Source organism: Asterias amurensis, chromosome 6, assembly GCF_032118995.1.
Source record: "Asterias amurensis chromosome 6, ASM3211899v1".
In the NCBI taxonomy this organism is placed as follows: domain Eukaryota; kingdom Metazoa; phylum Echinodermata; class Asteroidea; order Forcipulatida; family Asteriidae; genus Asterias; species Asterias amurensis.
Window position 1 is genome coordinate 16,090,854 of NC_092653.1, and position 21,675 is coordinate 16,112,528.

Genomic DNA, 21,675 nt, shown 5'->3' on the forward strand with positions numbered 1-21,675 from the left:
AATGCATGCTCTGCATGGTCAACAATCCATTCATGAGAACAAGAATGCTGGTAAACCTTATTCAATGCATGCTCTGCATGGTCAACAATCCATTCATGAAAACAAGAATGGGGTTACAGTACAGAGCTTATCAACAAAACAAGCTGGTTTGAAGACAACTTAAAAAACGGTGATCATCCAAGTTTTATAAAAACAGATTTCCCCTATAAAAACCTTCATCCTCAAACGACAATCTGAACATTGTACCTGTAACTAACATCCAATCTAGTAACACTCAGATTAGTTTAGTGTTCTCATTCAATGATCAGCATCAACAGTTTACCATTAGTGCAGTCCCATCAACCAGAATCAAATTCATTTTGTTGTTTGTAATTCAGGCTAGTTCACAGCCACCATGTGATGAAATAAAGTAATAAACTCATACCAGTCATGTTAATCTTTCTTGTCATTCTGCCTGCTTATTTCTGTCTCTACTATTCATTCTGACTCTACATCATGCCTAGGTCTTTCTTAGTGATTCCTCTTCCACACATCCCTCAAACTGACCAGACTCCTACTCTAGGCCCAGCCCTCGTTAATCACAACTAGGAAATAAACTTACACAGAAACAGTACAAAGCAACATTGTGAACATCATTGAGCAGCACTTTGGCATTAATCACCATGACCTACATGTACATGTACTAGCAACCATAGAGTGAAGAGACCAGTGGAGAACCGTTGTCAGCAGTGCAAGAATTTGCTCAACTGATGATGAAGATGAACATCTAACTGACTATGGAAGTTCATCAAGCTAACAGCTCCCTATCCTCAAACCATGGTAGAGAAGGTTTGTATAAGATGTCAAATGTTGTGGTTTCACCTACAGCTTGCAGACAACATTGGTACTCAACAAAAAACAAGTATTCCTACTTGTAACTCAATACATGGATGAACGAACCTGTTTGAAAATGGCTCCATGAATAGTGCCAATCCGCTGAACTCCCCTAGCTTCATGGCCCTAGGCCCACATAGCATCAGGAACTATGAGAACATTCCAAATGGAATCTTGCGTTGTTGGGGCAACAGTAAAAAAAGTTTGTCCATTTCCTTCCCACAGTGCCCTTCAACCATTGTGCGTAATCAAACAAGCAGTATTGTACTTTGCGATTCTCCTTGATCAGACCTAGATTCACCCCCCAAAAAAACCTGTTTGGGTGATACAGAAATTGTATTATAAAATTGTACACTAACTTGTTAGAGTCCAATTCCTTTGACCAATTTCCCCACCACATAGGGAGTCTATGGAACATGCAGAACATGCAGAGTTAAAACAGGTGGTGATTACCAAGCTCTGAAGGCAGAGGGCGCTCTTCTCTTGCATCCTACTAGTTTTGACAGATCAAGAACACTAAACCCCACAAAGACAGCATTGTCAACATTTACTGAGAAAAAGGCACAGATGTATCATGAGAGGGAAGAAAGTTAACTAGAATATGAAACTGCCATTGCTAAATGTTATGTATCATCATTGGTGGGTTCAACAAGATTCCATGACGTTTCTCCTTGACAAATCGTTCACTGACAACCTTTTAAAAAATAGCTAAAATTCCAGAATTTTTTCTCTAGGAGAAAAGTGATATTGGATGAATTGAAGTGCAGGTTATACATCTGTCTACCCTATCTGTACAAAGAAAGTGCCATCCTCTAATTACTCCTACTGTAAATCAGGAGAGTTAATAATTGAAGAAACTCACCATGGAAGAGTCCATGTCATGTGCAGTCTCCCAGTGTCTATCCAAAGTAAAAAGGATATCTCAAATGTTAAAGAACTGTCTGCTTAGGTTGTCCCATCCATTCAACAGAACATCACTGCAAGATCAAACCAACAGATTATTTATATCAAGTTGAAACATTTCTTTATAGTTTTGTGAAGGCTTTGGTTATACATAAATGATGTCAACTTTATATTCCAGCTGTGAACCAGAAATGCCCAGCTAATGTAAAAACTTTACCTAACTAAGCAAAACTAGATTCTCTTTTGCAGAGAGCATGAAAGTAAAACACGACTTTGGCAGATTAAGGTTATGAATACACATGAGAATATTGAGCAACAAAAACATCATCCAACTCTGCTACAGCAGCAATGCTATAAAACATGGTGCAACCAGGCTGGAGAAGACCCTCACCCAGGACCGTAACATCCCTAAGCAGATGGTTTGAGAAACGAGCAGCCTAAAAGATTTTGTATTTGCAACTGCCTGCCTCAACCCCCCCACCCCACCACCACACACAAACAAAGCACACGATCCACCTTTTCTGATTTTAATATTGCTTTGAAATGCAGTTTGGTATTCATTTAAGTAATTTGTATTTGTGAGAGTATCTTAGATGCAATTTGTAATTAAGACTGTTATAAAGTATAGATTCTTAAAATATGGCAAAAGACATCATGCACACAAATCGTAATTCAGTAAGCTACAAAAACTGACGTCAATACCAACGTTAATTGCTTGCCATGTGTGAGGAGGCTACACTTGCTTCAAAATCAATGAGAAATGTTACTTCTTTAAAGAATACCAGCTTTAATTAGGTACCTGCTCAGACTCAATTCGTGTTTTAAGGTCAGTTTTAAACTCTTTTTCTATGACAACTTCACCACTAGCTTCACTGGCTACAGCCCGAACGACACAGTCCTTGGTGACCTAATTGATTGCCTTAAAATGCGAGGCTTCACTTGGTTCCAAAATCAATATGGATCTTACTTTTTTATAGAATATCAGCTTTAATTGAATACCTCCCAAGGCTAAATTTGTGTGTTAAGGTCGGTTTTCAACTCTTTTTCTATGACAATTAACTTCACCACTAGCCTTGCCCTTTAGTATCCAAATCACCTTACTTTTTACATAACTCTTTATATTTCTATTGTATTTGTATTTTGAGTTTACAATAAGAACTACAAGGGAAACTGACTGGGTAAAATTTTAAATGACTTTTGGGGTTGAACAGAGACTTCATTACACACTATGGCACGTTAATCCGGATGTCATTGGTTCGGATCCCACTCTAGTCAATAGTTCTCTTTTCAACCCCAAAAACATATTTTTAGTTTTACACATGCGTATAAAAAAAAAACAGCAGTTATGAACACGAAAAGTGATGAAATTGATTACCATGATGGAATGATATTCAGCACCGTGGGCAAGGACAATAATCATCAATGGGATGGGGCAGTACCAGAACTGTGATGTGCAGTACAAAGGATGATGCTGGTTGAAGGCATGATATTGTTCTAATATAAATTGTCCATATCAAAACCACCAGATATGATGGTATGCATTAATTTATTCTGGTGATTACAAGTAAATGGGTCAAACACTGTGCCATGAAAATGTGCCACTCAAACTAGTAATGCCTTGCCTTTTCCATACCTTGAAATGGGCTTGGGCTTTGATGACATGTACACAGAGCTTTCAAGGTGAAATGTAAGTTAATTTAATAACTACAGCTATTTTTGTCCCTTTTTTCCACTCAAGAGTGAACATCTTTAGAAATGGCAACTTATAATTTCAGTAAACGTGCAACGAGGCTGCAAATATTAATTTGCATTGGTCTTGATGTACATGTAGTGCTCAATACACAGATACAAAGAAAACACTCACATCAGTATGACAAACTTCTTGTTAACTCCTTGTGGTGGTTATATCCACAAGGAAGAGTCATATTTAAGCTGTTTGAAGGGAATTTAATCATACCAAAAAAATGGCAAACTAATTAAATTATTTTCAACCCGCAGTAGTTTTTCTGTTGTAATCTGACCTCTAGCATTGTTTGCACTGTCCGTGGATTTATACACTATTGCCTTGTATTTAACTTAATTGGTATTTATTTTGTTTTGGTAATCTTAACTCTAGCGATGTTTTCACTGTCCGTGGATTTATACACTACTGCCTGGTAGTTCCAATACAAGGACACTATTTATACAAATTGGTTGGCCTATTTATTTTAAAGTAATTGAATTTCACGCATGGGGTGAAGACAAAACAGCCAGACTTTGTACCATATCACTCTTGCTGGTGCATGTGACCAGGAGTAACCAGTTACAGCATCCCACGTTATTCTCCATACCATACAATCAGTCGGTGAAGCGTCAGCTTTCTCATTTTGAGATATTGGTCTGAAAGCAAATCCACATCAACTAAGACTGAATCTACATGCAATGTATGATGGCTTCTTTAACACAACTCCTGATGCTACATGCAGCTATCACTCTTACACTGATCATTTTAAACATCAATCAAACGAATGCTTCTGATGCAGCTGCCTGTAAGCCAAATATGAGAGAGTTTCTTTCTGCAGAAAATAGGAAATTACTTCAAATTTCTTATCAATCAAAAGTTACTTGGTCTCATGTCCTCTGTGTGAGTTACTGTCATGCTGATCCTCAGTGTCACTCAGTCAATTACAACATAGAAAATCATCTGTGTGAGCTCAACAATGCTACCAGGGCTCAGTATCCTGATAACTTCATGACACACTGTGGTAGTGTGTACTTTGATGCTGATGTAGAAACACCTCAAGTATTACATCCTGATACTACCTCTGGGCATCAATACAGCAGTTGCCAGGAGCTTCTTGAAACCTGTCATGTGAGTGGTATCTACACAATATTCCCTGCTGGTATCAACGGTGGCCTGCAAGTCTACTGTGACATGGACACTAATGGTGAGGGCTGGATTGTCATTCAGAGGCGTCAAGATGGCAGTGTTTATTTCTCTCGTCAATGGGTAGACTACCAGGTTGGCTTTGGTGACAAATCTGGTGAATTCTGGCTTGGAAATGAGAACCTACGTACCCTGACTGAGTCTGCAGGACCATGGAAGCTGAAGATTGAGATGGTCAGCTGGTCTGGAGAAGAATCCTTTGCTGAATATGGACACTTCAAGATTGATGGGGACAACTTTAGACTTGAGATTGGCTCCTACAAGGCGAGCAGCACAGCAGGAGATGCACTTGAATACCACGATGGAATGATGTTCAGCACGAAGGACAAAGATAATGATCCATGGAGCAGTGTTCACTGTGCTGTAGATGCTAAAGGAGGATGGTGGTATAAGAATTGTTTTGACACTAACTTAAATGGTATGTACTATCCATATAAATCCACAAGCGAGGATGGTATCATTTGGTTTTTTCAGGGGACAGGATACAAATCGATCAAAACATGTTCAATGAAAATGCACCTCTCAAATAAGTAACAAATTTTACACAACCAAAAAACCCACTTAACAAATTGGAAGCTTTGATAGGAAATGATATGAACACCTTATTAGGTACAAGGTAGGATGGTGGTGCTATGATTCTATTTAAAATACTATTATTATTTATATGATTCTAGCATCAAGAGATTGTTTATTGTGGTGACAAAATAATGAAACGAACAAATCATCAATTTTCTATGAAAACAAACTGTTCAAATTAGTGTCTAATTAAAATTGAAAAAATTCACTCAGATTTTTTTTTAATGGAACCTTCAAGTAATACTAATCAAAGTATTTATGTTTAGGAAAAAGACAATGATTTTGCATGTTTCTTAAAAAGCACTATTTATTCTTCTTGCACCAAAACAAAGTAGAAGTGGAAAGTGAGGAAAAGTTTGGTGTGGGGGGGGGGGGTTCCCCAGAGATTCGCTCCATGCCAATTTCAATTGCAGTAATTATGCATTTAATGTGTAGTTTGGTGATTTTGTTTGAGATATTGAATGCCTTATTAATTTGATGCAACTTCAGCAAGCACAGAGAGTAGTTGACTATAATTTCATGTTATTAAGTACCATAACTAATTTTAAAAATCTTTTTAATTCAATGTTATAAAACTTAAAAATAAGAAAAGAAAGAAAAAAAAATAAGATTTACTGTAGCATTGATGATTGGTAGATCTGTGAAGTTTTGCTGTTATCTGGTTATAAATCAAATTGCTTTTGATAACTTTTCCGAGCCGCTTTCCCAAGTAACTCACTCAACTTAACATCAAGCATCTTCAATTTACTTTGAAAATGAATGTTCCAATTGCATCAGCGTTTATCGTTCAAAATGAGCAATTAAATCTAAACAGTTTAGCATTCTCACTGGTCAAACAACTCTCCTTTAAGTTCATTAGGTCGTAAAGATCATTGTAGTTCACAAAACCCAAGAGCAAGAGGCAGGTCAAGCATTCAATTAAATCAAATGTAAATAGGATGTAGAAATTCATCTGAAGAAAAGTTAGCAAGTAGTCTAAGAAGTATATAAATAGAACATACTCTCTATGGAAGTTTGTATTTTCCCAATCCGAAAAAAAATACTCAAGCAAACTAGTTATCAATTACCAGTAACAGTTCAAAAGTGTATAGATTTGACATGAAGATATTTAAACAGTATTTTTTGATAGGCAACAGTTTGAAACACTGGTACAGCCCCTAGTGAGTTTTGTAATGATAATAATTGTAGAAGTTTATATTAGTCCATAGTATTAATTCTCAATTAAATGTGGCAAATATTTTAAACTATAAATTTAATATTATTTAGTTGATTTCTGAAATACAACATCGTTATGGAAAGGACTTGCTGTTTTTGACCTGTTACAGCAATACAATACAAACCATACATAAAAACTTCAACCGAAGCTTTAAGTTAGACAGTCTTCATTCAATATGAATTTTTACAGTTATTACAACAAACATTCTTTGCTATATTTTGGCAACTTCAGCTATAAAATGTCTACTAAAATAGTATATTTTTTATTTTTGTTTTAATCTTAACTTATTTACTGCACCAAAGAGTAGTTTAAAAAATGCACAAAATCAACATGCTGGTAAACCTTATTCAATGCATGCTCTGCATGGTCAACAATCCATTCATGAGAACAAGAATGCTGGTAAACCTTATTCAATGCATGCTCTGCATGGTCAACAATCCATTCATGAAAACAAGAATGCTGGTAAACCTTATTCAATGCATGCTCTGCATGGTCAACAATCCATTCATGAAAACAAGAATGCTGGTAAACCTTATTCAATGCATGCTCTGCATGGTCAACAATCCATTCATGAAAACAAGAATGCTGGTAAACCTTATTCAATGCATGCTCTGCATGGTCAACAATCCATTCATGAAAACAAGAATTTGGGTTTTAGTACAGAGCTTATCAACAAAACAAGCTGGTTTGAAGACAACTTAAAAAGCGGTGATCATCCAAGTTTTATAACAATAGCTTTTCCCCTCTAAAAACCTTCATCCTCAAACGACAATCTGAACATTGTACCTGTAACTAACATCCAATCTAGTAACACTCAGATTAGTTTAGTATTCTCATTCAATGATCAGCATCAACAGTTTACCATTAGTGCAGTCCCATCAACCAGAATCAAATTCATTTTGTTGTTTGTAATTCAGGCTATTTCACAGCCACCATGTGATGAAATAAAATAATAAACTCATACCAGTCATGTTAATCTTTCTGGTCATTCTGCCTGCTTATTTCTGTCTCTACTATTCATTCCGACTCTACATCATGCCTAGATCTTTTTCAGTAATTCCTCTTCCACACATCCCTCAACCTGACCAGACTCCTATTCCAAGTCCAGCCCTCCTCAATCACAACTAGACTAAATCAGGTTCATACTTCCTGTGAATGCAATTAAGATGAATGCAATTTAGTTAAACTATAATGCTCAACTCTTGTGAAAAATTCACAGTGAACAGGGCTGTGACGTCAACATTCGTAACGCATTGACATTTGCAGGAAGTCTGAACCGGGCTTTACACATACAAAACATTGCAATTCTTATCAAAATGGACGCGTAACCTCTTCACAATTGGGAGCCTCAACATGGTAAAAGATCAAGAGGGTGTCTCGTAGACATCCTACAGCTGGACTCTGGCATTAATCGCCATGACCTACTAGCAATCATGGAAAGAAGAGACCAGTGGAGAACCATTGTCAGCAATGCCAGAGTTTGCTCCATTTGATGATGAAGATGAACATCTAACCGACTATGGAAGTTCATCAAGCTAACAGCTCCCTATCCTCCAACCATGATAAAGGTTTTTACAAGATGTCAAATGTTGTGATTTTCACCTACAACTTGCAGACAACATTGGTACTTAAAACACAAACAAGTATTTCCACTTGTAACTCAATATATGGATGAACGAACCTGTCCGAAAATGGGCTCCATAAATCGTGCTGATCCGCTGAACTCCCCTAGCTTCATGGCCCTAGCCCCACATAGCATCAGGAACTATGATGACATTCCAAATGGGGGAACACTTCGACCCAAAACAGTACAAACATGTTTTCCATTTCTTTCCCACAGTGCCCTTCCACCAATGTGCATAATCAAACAGGCAGTATTTTACTTAGCGAATGTCCTTGATCAGACCTAGATTCAACCCCCCCCCCCCCAAAAAAAAAAAAAAAAAAAAAAAAAAAAAACCTGTTTGGGGTGATACAGGTTATATAAAATTGTAGACACACTTGTTAGGGTCTAATTCCTTTGACCAATTTCCCCTCCACATAGAAAGTCTATGAACATGAAGAGTTAAAACAGGTAATGAGTACCAAGCTCTGGAGGCAGAGGGCGCTCTTCTCTTGCATTCTACTAGCTTTGACAGATCAAGACCACTAAACCCCACAGAGACAACATAATCAACATTTACTGAGAACAAGGAACATGTATGTATCATGAGGGGAAGAAAGTTAACTAGAATATGAACCGAAAGACTGCCATTACTATCTGTTATACCTCGGTAACAAACAGCGAAGTTTGATTGGTCGATAACCAATCACAAGACGCGCAACAAAAGCGCATGTTACATGGCTCAACTGGCCGGGTAACATGAAAAGTGATGTACACCGGTGTACATCAACTTGATCGTTCCCAGCATTGGTTGATTTCCAGCGCTCTGTACAACCGCGGGTTCGAGGGAATTGTTTCTTGTTCGTCTGCTTATAAAACAATGAATAGTCCATTGTAATAATGTTTGAAGATGACAACAGAACTTTGAAAAGAGGAATAACAATTAAACAAAGGTATAACTCGAGGGGAATTGGCACCCTCGGCTTCGCCTCGGGTGCCATTTTCCCCCTCGGGTGTACAAAACGCCATGGACCCCATCAAAGCGTACAACAATTGTATAATGTTATGTATCATCATTGGTGGGTTCAACAAGATTCCATGACAATTCTCCTTGACAAATTGTTAATTGACAAACTTTACAAAAATACCTAAATTCCAGTATTTTCACTGACTAAAGAGATATTGGATGAATTGTAGTGCAAGTTATACAACTGTCTCCCCCATCTGGCCAAAGAAAGTGCAATCCTCTAATTACTCTTAATGTAAATCAGGAGAGTTGAAGAAATTCAATATTTGAAGAAACTCACCATGGAAGAGTCCACGTCATGTGCAGTCTCCCGGTGTCTATCCAAAGTAACAAGGATATCTCAAATGTTAAAGAACTGTCTGCTAAGGTTGTCCCATCATCCATTCAACAGGTCATCACTGCCTGTGGAAAGTATAACAGCATCATACCATAAGATTATTGAAATCAAGTTGGAAATTTTTTTTGTTATAGTTTTGTGAAGGCTTGGGTTATAACATAGCATCAGGAACTATGATGACATTCCAAATGGAATCTTGCGTTGTTGGGGCAACAGTAAAAACAGTTTGTCCATTTCCTTCCCACAGTGCCCTTCAACCATTGTGCGTAATCAAACAAGCAGTATTGTACTTTGCGATTCTCCTTGATCAGACCTAGATTCACCCCCCCAAAAAACCTGTTTGGGCGAAACAAAAACTGTAATATAAAATTGTACACTAACTTGTTAGAGTCCAATTCCTTTGACCAATTTCCCCACCACATAGGGAGTCTATGAACATGCAGAACATGCAGAGTTAAAACAGGTGGTGATTACCAAGCTCTGAAGGCAGAGGGCGCTCTTCTCTTGCGTCCTACTAGTTTTGACAGATCAAGACCACTAAACCCCACAAAGACAGCATTATCAACATTTACTGAGAACAAGGCACAGATGTATCATGAGAGGGAAGAAAGTTAACTAGAATATGGAACTCTCATTACTAATTGTTATGTATCATCATTGGTGGGTTCAACAAGATTCCAGGACATTTCTCCTTGACAAATTGTTAACTAACAACATTTACAAATGTAGCTAAAATTCCAGTATTTTCACTGACTGAAGAGATATTGGATGAATTGTAGTGCAGGTTGTACAACTGTCTCCCCTATCTGGACAAAGAAAGTGCCATCCTCTAATTACTCCTACTGTAAATCAGGAGAGTTAATAATTGAAGAAACTCACCATGGAAGAGTCCACGTCATGTGCAGTCTCCCAGTGTCTATCCAAAGTAACAAGGATATCTCAAATGTTAAAGAACTGTCTGCTAAGGTTGTCCCATCATCCATTCAACAGGTCATCACTGCCTGTGGAAAGTATAACAGCATCGAACCATAAGATTATTGAAATCAAGTTGGAACATTTGTTGTTATAGTTTTGTGAAGGCTTGGGTTATAAATGAATGACAACTTTATATTCCAGCTTTGAACCAGAAATGCCCCGGCTACATGTTATGTACACTTTACCTAGTCAAGCACTTTACCTAGTCAAGCAAAACTAGATTCTCATATGCAAAGAGAATGAAAGTAAAAACAACTTTGGAAGATTACGATTATGAATACACATGAGATTAATGAGCAACAAAAAACATCATCCAACTCAGCTACAGCAGCAATGCTACAAAACATGGTGCAACCAGCTGGGGGAGACCCTCACCCAGAACAGAACCGTTAACACCCCCCCCCCCCCCCAATAAGGAGAAACATGCACAAGTGGATGGTTTGAGAAACGAGCAGCCTAAAATATTTTGTGTTTGCAGCTGCCTCAACCACCCCCCCCCACCACCACACACAAACAACGCACACGATCCACCTTTTCTGATTTTAATATTGCTTTGAAATGCAGTTTGGTATTCATTCAGGTAACTTATATTTGTGTGAATATCTTAGATGCAATTTGTAGTCAAGACTGTTATAAAGTATAGATTCTTAAAATATGGCAAAAGACATCATGCACACAAATCGTAATTCAATAAGCTCAAAAAACTGACATCAATACCAACGTTAATTTGCATGCCATGTGTGAGATGGCTACACTTGCTTCGAAATCAATGAGAAAAGTTACTTCTTTAAAGAATATCGGCTTTAATTAGTTACCTGCTCAGTCTCAATTCGTGTTTTAAGGTCGGTTTTAAACTCTTTTTCTAAGACTTCGCCACTAGCTTCACTGGCTACAGCCCGAACGACACAGTCCTTTGTGATTTATAATTGATTGCCATAAAAATGCGAGGCTCCACTTGGTTCCAAATCTATATGGATCTTACTTCTGGAAAGAATATCAGCTGTAATTGGTTGCCTGTGTAACGGCGTAAAAAGGCCCACTAATAGAAAATTCCCTGGTTCTAACGAAAGGTCGCAAATCTACTTAAAAACTGGGACGGAAAACAAAATCTTGCTCTTAAACAGTGATTTATTTACTTAACTCCAATAATAGTAACAGCCAAAAAAACAGAACTCAAAATTAATTTGCCAAGAAATAAAACAACACGTGACTGTGACTTTCTCAAACAAGATTAATTGGTTCTCAAAAAAAATGCTTTAAGATCAAAAAAAGAAAACAAAACAACTTGAAAAAACACTTATACAATAAAAAAACCCTTGAAAGACTGATTCGAATTGGAGTAAAAACAACCCCAAAACAACGATAAAAAAACCAACGAGAAAAACCGAAAACCCACACAGCACTAAACAGTGAATTGCTCTAAAAATACAGAATTAACATAGACCAGATTATTGAGCAGATTACACGGATGGGCAGGAGTGTCCAGAAAAGTACATGCTTTGTCTTAGCTGCCTAACTGCTCACTGACCTCATGGCTTTGGTCTACACCGCCAAGACAATGCTTTAGCCACAATTAAGTCAGGGCACAAATGTAAATAATAGTCTGGTGCAATCTCTACCAAAAAATAGCTTTAAGGCAAGGAAGTTATTCTGGGAATGTACTCTCATCAACAGGTGGAATTAATCAAGTTATACATGTAATGGCTCTGAAGCAAAAACTTTCGAAGTAACAATCCACCACTCTACACCTGCTCAGGCTAAATTCGTGTTTTAAGGTCGGTTTTAAACTCTTTTTCTATGACAACTTCACCACTAGCTTTGCTAGCTACAGCCCGAACGTCACAGTCCTTGGTGACCTAATTGATTGCCATAAAAATGCGAGGCTATACTTGGTTCCAAATCTATATGGATCTTACTTCTTTAAAGAATATCAGCTTTAATAATTGGTTACCTGCTCAGGCTAAATCCGTGTTTTAAGGTCAGTTTTAAACTCTTTTTCTATGACAACTTCACCACTAGCTTCACTGGCTACAGCCCGAACGACACAGTCCTTGGTGACCTAATTGATTGCCATAAAAATGCGAGGCTCCACTTGGTTCCAAATCTATATGGATCTTAATTCTGGAAAGAATATCAGCTTTAATTGGTTGCCTGCTCAGGCTAAATTTGTGTTTTAAGGTCGGTTTTCAACTCGTTTTCAACTCTTTTTCTATGACAACTAACTTCACCACTAGCCTTGCTGGCTATTGCCAACAATGACACAGTCACCGTAGTCCTAATTGATTGCCATAGAGTGTGAGGCTCCACTTATTTAAAGTTTAAAGGCTTCAATACTGGTCAACTTTAGACAAAAGTAACAGTAACACCCATCTAAAAACAAGGCTGGAGTCCCAACTTTTAAGGTTAGCTTTCAATTGTTTATTTGAAGAGGCAATCTAATCATTGATTCGACTGCAAATTCTCTTCTAGCTTTACTGGCTACTAATAACAATAACAACACAGTAATTGAAAACCTTATTGTTTGTGTGAGGCTACAATTGCTTCAAAATAGATGAGGAAACTGTCTTCATTAACAATTTTTAGCCTTTAAGAGACCATTAATTACTGTATGGTCATTGCAAAAAGCCCATACATTGCAAACACTTTCCATTTATTGAATCACATTGTTTCAAGAGAAATTTCAACAAAAATAACTCTAAACAGAAAAGTTATTTTGATTTTACAAACTTGAAATAAAAAATAGTGTAAAATATCATATCTACTCATATCTTTAACAACACTGTGTGAATTGTAGTGGGTCAATTCACACTGATTCCCTTATTAATCCAAATAATGAGGGGTTAGGTTCACCTTGGGTCGGTGTTTGGTGTTTCCTATGTCCTTATTGTATTTCTTATGAGGTTGAATTATTTGTCTGACCAAACTTAGTTAGCCTCTTGCTGTGATACACTCACAGTGAAAAACCCCCAACAGAATCGCCATTGTCTATTAACAACCATGTAAAACACACAACTTATATCTAGATCCATGCTGCTGGATCAATTCCTAGACATTGATTCCATATTTGGAAAAACAAAAACAATGTGGTGTCGTTGCGAACACATAGATGAATAAGGAAATATTTTCACCCCCCCAAAAAGGGTTTAAATTGGTACGGATACATCCATACCCACACCAGCATCGAATTGCCTTGACCGAATTCCTACTTTAAGAAAGACACAGAAATGCAATTTTCTGTACATGACGTTTTCCTGTCAAGCGTAAACTTCTTTGTTAACTGAACGAATTATTTATCTGCGCACCAAGGCTGCTTATATTTAAGCTTCTTGCAGTAGCAATTGGTTAAAGTAAAACCCACTTGACGGAAAATAGTTACGTCAACATTCACCTTCAAATTAAAATTGACTGGTATTTAAAAAAAATCCAGCAACTGTCCATGGATTTAATACACAATATATGACATGGTAGGTACGGACAACAAGGACACTCTCTCATCAAAGTGGAATTGCTTTAGTTATAAATCAATTGTGTATACAAGATGAAAGCAATACAAAAAGCAGACCAACCCACATCACTTGAGCTGATAATTTGACAACATGTGACCAGGAGTAACCAATTACAACATCCCACGTAAATCTCCATTCCATACAATCAGTCGGTGAAGCGTCAGCTTTCTCATTTTGAGATATTGGTCTGAAAGCAAATCCACATCAACCAAACCTGAATCTACATGCAATGTATGATGGCTTCTTTAACACAACTCCTGATGCTACATGCAGCTATCACTCTTACACTGATCATTTTAAACATCAATCTAACAACAGTTTCTGATGCAGCTGCTTATAAGACAAAGATGAGAGAGTTTCTATCCGCAGAAAATAGAAAACTACTTCAAGTTTCATATCAAGTGAAAGTAACTTGGTCTCATGTCCTCTGTGTGAGTTACTGCCATGCTGATCCTCAGTGCCACTCAGTCAATTACAACATAGAAGATCATCTGTGTGAGCTCAACAATGCTACCAGGGCTCAGTATCCTGATGACTTCTTTACATACTGTGGTAGTGTGTACTTTGATGCTGATGTAGAAACACCTCACTTCTCTCTACCTGACCAAGCACTCCCTACACAGCCTGATACAGCCATTGGGCCTCAATACAGCAGTTGCCAGGAGCTTCTTGAGGCAGGTCATAATGTGAGTGGTATCTACACAATATTCCCTGCTGGATTCAACAATACCCTTCAAGTCTTCTGTGACATGGACAGTGATGGTGAGGGCTGGATTGTCATTCAGAGGCGTCAAGATGGCAGTGTTGATTTCTATCGTAAGTGGGTTGACTACCAGAATGGCTTTGGCTGCTTGTCTGGTGAATTCTGGCTTGGAAATGACAACTTACGCACCCTGACTGAGTCTGCAGGGCCATGGAAGCTGAAGATTGAGATAGTCAGATGGGATGGAGAAGAATCCTTTGCTGAATATGGACACTTCAAGATTGATGGGGACAGCTTTAGACTTGAGATTGGCTCCTACAAGGCGAGCAGCACAGCAGGTGATTCACTTGAATACCACAATGGAATGATGTTCAGCACCAAAGACAAGGATAATGATATGTGGGACAGTGTTCAATGTGCTGCAACTTACAAAGGAGGATGGTGGTATAATCATTGTTATGAAACTAATTTAAATGGTATGTACTATCCATATGAATCTACCAGCGAGGATGGTATCAATTGGTTTTATTGGGTGACAGGATACAAATCGGTCAAAACATGTTCAATGAAAATGCGCCTCTAAATTTTTTTTAACTATTACACTATAGAGCACTGGAAAAAGAAATTGGAAAGCTAATTCTTGAACAAAACAAAAACATTAAATAGTTTGTTATACTAATATTCTGTTTAACCCTTTAAAATGCAAACTGCTCTCAACCACCCTTCTAGAAGTTTGATGAGTTGTACTTTGAGATTGAATGCCGTTATTGAAAACAGCAAACCGCACATGGAATTGTATCACAAATGCATGCAACCCAAGTGTAATTTGGGTGTTGGTGAAATTTGTTCAAAAATTAATCACCTAATGAATTTGTACCTGGTATGATTTCTTAATTTTATTTACTGCACCTTCAGCAAGCACAAAGAGCTGATTACTGTAATTTCAAATTATAAATTTAGCAATTCCCAATTGAAAAATGATAATATCAATTCATCCAAATAATGAGGGGTCAGGTTCACCATGGCTCTGTGTTTGGTGTTTCCTATGTCCTTAATCATGAATAGACCCATGCTGCTGGATCAATTCCTAGAGATTGGTTTCATATTGAAAGACACATAAGACAACAAAGAATGAAAAAACCATTTCTGATACTGAAGTTGAGTTGAACCCTTTAGTATCCAAATCACCTTACTTTTTACATAACTCTTTATATTTCTATTGTATTTGTATTTTGAGTTTACAATAAGAACTACAAGGGAAACCGACTGGGTAAAATTTTAAATGACTTTTGGGGTTGAACAGAGACAAATTTGCTGGAGTGGGATTCGAACCAACGACCTTTGGATTACAGCGCCGGCACGTTAATCCGGATGTCATTGGTTCGGATCCCACTCTAGTCAATATTTCTCTGTTCAACCCCAAAAACGTATTTTTAGTTTTACACATGCGTATAAAAAAAAAACAGCAGTTATGAACACGAAAAGTGATGAAATTGATTACCGCGATGGAATGATATTCAGCACCGTGGGCAAAGACAATAATCATCAATGGGATGGGGCAGTACCAGAACTGTGATGTGCAGTACAAAGGATGATGCTGGTTGAAGGCATGATATTGTTCTAATTTAAATGGTCCATATCAAAACCACCAGCTATGATGGTATGCATTAATCTATTCTGGTAATTACAAGTAAATGGGTCAAACACTGTTCCATGAAGATGTGCCACTCAAACTAGTAATGCCTTGCCTTTTCCATACCTTGAAATGGGCTTGAGCTTTGATGACATGTACACAGAGCTTTCAAGGTGAAATGTAAATTAATTTAACAACTACAGCTATTTTTGTCCCTTTTTCCACTCAAGAGTGAACATCTTTAGAAATGACAACTTATAATTTCAGTAAACGTGCAACGAGGCTGCAAATATTAATTTGCATCGTTCTTGATGTACATGTAGTGCTTAATACACCGATGCAAAGAACACACTCACGTCAGTATGACAAACTTCTTGTGAACTTCTTATGGTGGTTATATCCACAAGGAAGAGTTATATTTAACCTGTTTGAAGGGAATTTGATCATAACAAAAAATGGCAAAATAATTAAATTATTTTCAACCCGCAGTAGTTTTTCTGTTGTAATCTGACCTCTAGCATTGTTTGCACTGTCCGTGGATTTATACACTATTGCCTTGTATTTAACTTAATTGGTATTTATTAAGTAATTGAATTTCACGCACATGGTGAAGACAAAACAGCAAGCCTACTAACAATATTACTTCTGGTGGTGCTTTCGGTAATTGAATTTGACACAAGAGGTGAAGACAAAATAGCAAACCAACCAACCATATCACTCCTGCTTGTGCTTTTACTACAACATGTGACAAGCGACAACCAATGACAGCATCCCACATCAGCCTATATTCCATACAATCAGCCGGTGAAGAGTCAGCCTTCTATTTTTGAGATATTGGAAGCAAATCTACATCAACCAAGACTGAATCTACATGCAATGTATGATGGCTTCTTTAACACAACTCCTGATGCTACATGCAGCTATCACTCTTACACTGATCATTTTAAACACCAAACTATCAACAGCTTCTGATGCAGCTGCCTGTAAAACAAAGATGAGAGAGTTTCTATCTGCAGAAAATAGAAAACTACTTCAAGTTTCATATCAAGTGAAAGTAACTTGGTCTCATGTCCTCTGTGTGAGTTACTGCCATGCTGATCCTCAGTGCCACTCAGTCAATTACAACATAGAAGATCATCTGTGTGAGCTCAACAACGCTACCAGGGCTCAGTATCCTAAAGACTTCATTACACACTATGGTAGTGTGTACTTTGATGCTGATGTAGAAACACCTCACCTCTCTGTACCTGACCAAGCACTCCCTACACAGCCTGATACAACCATCTCCTCTGGGCCTCAATACAGCAGTTGTCAGGAGCTTCTCGAAGCAGGTCATGTGAGTGGTATCTACACAATATTCGCTGCTGGATTCAATGATGGCCTGCAAGTCTACTGCGACATGGACACTGATGGTGAGGGCTGGATTGTCATTCAGAGGCGTCAAGATGGCAGTGTTGATTTCTATCATAACTGGGTTGACTACCAGAATGGCTTTGGTGACAAATCGGGTGAATTCTGGCTTGGAAATGAGAACCTACGCACCCTGACTGAGTCTGCAGGACCATATAAGCTGAAGATTGAGATAGTCAGATGGGATGGAGAAGAATCTTTTGCTGAATATGGACACTTTAGGATTGATGGGGACAACTTTAGACTTGAGATTGGCTCCTACAAGGCGAGCAGCACAGCAGGAGATTCACTTCAATACCACAATGGAATGATGTTCAGCACCAAAGACAAGGATAATGATATGTGGGACAGTGTTCAATGTGCTGCAACTTGCAAAGGAGGATGGTGGTTTAATGGTTGTTATGAAACTAATTTAAATGGTATGTACTATCCATATGAATCTACCAGCGAGGATGGTATCAATTGGCTTTATTGGGTGACAGGATACAAATCGGTCAAAACATGTTCAATGAAAATGCGCCTCTAAAATTTTTTAACTTTTACACTATAGAGCACTGGAAAAAAGATTGGGAAGCTAATTCTTGAACAAAAAACAACATTAAAGGAACACGTTGCCTTGGATCGGTCGAGTTGGTCTTTGAAAAGCGTTTGTAACCGTTTTTTATAAAATGCATATGGGTAGAAAGATGTTGTAAAAGTAGAATACAATGATCCACACAAACATGCCTCAAAATTGCGTGGTTTTCCTTTTACCTCGTCGACTAACACGTCGGCCATTTATGGGGGTCAAAATTTTGACTCCCATAAATGGCCGACCATGTTAGTTCGCACAGTAGAAGGAAAACCACGCAATTTCGAGGCAAACTTGTGTGGATCATTGTATTCTACTTTTAAAACATCTTTCCAACCATATGCATTTTATAAAAAACGGTTACAAACGCTTTTGTTTTGACCAACTCGTCCGATCCAAGGCAACGTGTTCCTTTAAATAGTTTGTTATACTAATATTCTGTTTAACCCTTTAAAATGCAAACTGCTCTCAACCACCCTTCTAGAAGTTTGATTAGTTGTATTTTGAGATTGTATGTTGTTATTGAAAACAGCAGACCGCACATGAAGAGACTTTTTGAGCACCTCATTAGTTAAATGCACCTTAAGCGAATTTTGCAAATCTTTTTAATTCAAGGTAATGAATATTACTAAAAGAAAAACCTTTTAAAACAAAAAGTAGGCTGTAGGCTAGATATCAATGGTGATTTGTAGATCTGTGTGGTTTTGCTGGTATCGGCAAATTTAAATGTATTTGATTGCTTTGCCTTACCATTTTCAGTAAGAATTCACTCAATTTAATATCAAGCATCTTCGATTTCGTTTGAAAATGATTGCCCCTTTTGCATCAGCATTCATCTTTCAAAATGAGCAATTCAATTACTGCAGTTTAGCATTCATGCTGGTCAAACAACGCTCCTTCAAGTTCATTAGGCTGTAAAGATCATTGTACAAAAGCCAACAGCAAGAGGCACGTCAAGCAATAAATTAAATCAAATGTCAACAGGTTGTAGACGATCATCTGAAGAAAAGTAAATGTAGTCTTGGATGTATATAAATAAAAGTTCCTTCCTATGGAACTTTGTATTTTCCCAATTTAAAAGGAGATACTCGAGCAAAATAGTTATCAATTACCAATACTAGTTCAAAAGTATATAGATTTGACATGAAGATATTTAAATCGTCTTTCTTGTTTTCAATTCAATTAGTTTTCTAGATCTTTGAAAATTAGGCTGTTTTTGATGTGAACCAAGTAACACTGTAATGACCCTTAGGAGTTTTTGAAAGTTTATATTAGGTAAATTCATACAAAATTTCAACTAAATATGACAAATATTTTAAACTATATTATGTTAGATATTATTCAGCTGATTTCTGATATACTACATTTACTGTTTTTGACCTAATACAGCAATTTAATCATATATTACAAAAAGTTCAAATGAAATAAGAAAGTCTTAATGCAATATGAATTTTCACAACAAACATCCATTGCTGTATTTTGGAAATGTTTGCACCTCAAATAGTATAAGTTTTATTTGTGTTTTAAATCTTAACTTATTAACTGCACCAAAGAGTAGTTAAAAAAATGCACAAAATCAACATGCTGGTAAACCTTATTCAATGCATGCTCTGCATGGTCAACAATCCATTCATGAAAACAAGAATGCTGGTAAACCTTATTCAATGCATGCTCTGCATGGTCAACAATCCATTCATGAAAACAAGAATGCTGGTAAACCTTATTCAATGCATGCTCTGCATGGTCAACAATCCATTCATGAGAACAAGAATGCTGGTAAACCTTATTCAATGCATGCTCTGCATGGTCAACAATCCATTCATGAAAACAAGAATTTTGGTAAACCTTATTCAATGCATGCTCTGCATGGTCAACAATCCATTCATGAAAACAAGAATGGGGTTACAGTACAGAGCTTATCAACAAAACAAGCTGGTATGAAGACAACTTAAAAAACGGTGATCATCCAAGTTTTGTAACAATAGATATTCCCCTCTAAAAACCTTCATCCTCAAACGACAATTTGAACATTGTACCTGTAACTAACATCCATCTAGTACACTCACATTAGTTTAGTATTCTCATTCAATGATCAGCATCAACAGTTTACCATTAGTGCAGTCCCATCAGCCAGAATCAAATTCATTTTGTTGTTTGTAATTCAGGCTATTTCACAGCCACCATGTCATGAAATAAAACAATCAGCTCATACCAGTCATGTTAATCTTTCTTGTCATTCTGCCTGCTTATTTCTGTCTCTACTATTCAATCTGACTCTACATCATGCCTACATGTAGGTCTTTTTTAAGTGATTCCTCTTCCACGCATCCCTCAACCTGACCAGACTCCTACTCCAAGTCCAGCCCTTCTCAATCACAACTGAGAATGATAGACTAAACTAAAGCCAGGTTCATACTGCCTGCAAATTCGACGTCACACTTTCGCATCAGATAAAATGTGCTCAACTCCTGTGAAACATTAGCAGCGAAATCAGGGCTGTGTCGTCAAAATTTATATCGCATTCGCATTTCCAGGAAGTATTATACTCCCCACCAGGGAGCTGAGATGTTTTAAAGGGTGGCTGCAGTGTTTTTTATTATTCATTTAAACAATTAAACATGACTTTTTAAACCTGAAATATTTTTTTACATTTTTTTATTCAAGAGATTAGGGGAACCCACCCGCCCCTAAAATGGAGCCTTCATTTGCATAAACGTGACGTCATATCCGTAAGTCGAGCCGTCAGGCCCCCTCGCTGTGTGCTTATAGAGACGTGTGCACTGTGTGGTCGGGTACCTAGGCGCGTGTAGTTAGGGACCAGACTCTTTTTGCCGACGATTTGTTTGAATTTCCGACGTGACGTCGATGGTAGGGGGTGGTAGCAATCCACAAAGGGGGGGGGGGGGCATGATTTATTCCCTAATTACGCAAGTCAGATATGTCAGGAATAAACAAAACACATTTTATTGATGTTCAATACATATATCAGGAATAAATTACCGCAAAATTAACTGTTTTATTTGAATTCACTACAGCATCCCTTTAAGGAATGAATTAAGGCCCAGTATGACCAGGGGTAATAATGTGGAAGCGCTTTGGAATGCCGTCCGGGTGTGAAAAGAGCTATATAAAAACTGGTTATTATTTTTATTATTATTATTGAGACATAAAAAACAACACTTCTTACTCAATTTTTTCCCCATGAACCCTCTTAAAGGGAGACAGAAAACCATTAAATCAGTCCTCCAGCGACTAATTAAGCCTTTTCTCCAAAGTGTATAACATAGGGGAGTTATATTCATCGATATCCTAAACTGGGCCATTTCAACTACCTCAAAATGGGGGGGGGGGACAGGTCTGAGAGATGATTTTGTGTGCATGGCAGGGGACTTAGGTATTTTATTTATTTCTGACTT

General features: G+C 37.5%; 4 protein-coding genes across 4 annotated transcripts in view; 3 read left to right on the plus strand and 1 right to left on the minus strand.

The window, feature by feature from the left end:
* LOC139938916 (DNA repair protein RAD51 homolog 4-like) overlaps positions 1 to 21,675 on the minus strand; it is a 155,628-nt gene that overhangs the window by 77,257 nt on the left and 56,696 nt on the right. The window lies entirely within an intron of this gene.
* On the plus strand, positions 4,205 to 5,236 carry LOC139938268 (fibrinogen-like protein A). Its single transcript, XM_071933682.1, has one exon. It carries the CDS (start codon positions 4,205 to 4,207, stop codon positions 5,234 to 5,236), a length of 1,032 nt encoding a protein of 343 aa, XP_071789783.1.
* Positions 14,179 to 15,577, plus strand: LOC139938269 (fibrinogen-like protein A). The gene is made up of 2 exons (XM_071933683.1): positions 14,179 to 15,157; positions 15,561 to 15,577. The coding sequence occupies exons 1-2, from the start codon at positions 14,179 to 14,181 to the stop codon at positions 15,575 to 15,577; spliced, it is 996 nt and encodes a 331-aa protein (XP_071789784.1).
* On the plus strand, positions 17,162 to 18,214 carry LOC139938270 (fibrinogen-like protein A). The gene has a single exon (XM_071933684.1). The coding sequence runs from the start codon at positions 17,162 to 17,164 to the stop codon at positions 18,212 to 18,214; it is 1,053 nt and encodes a 350-aa protein (XP_071789785.1).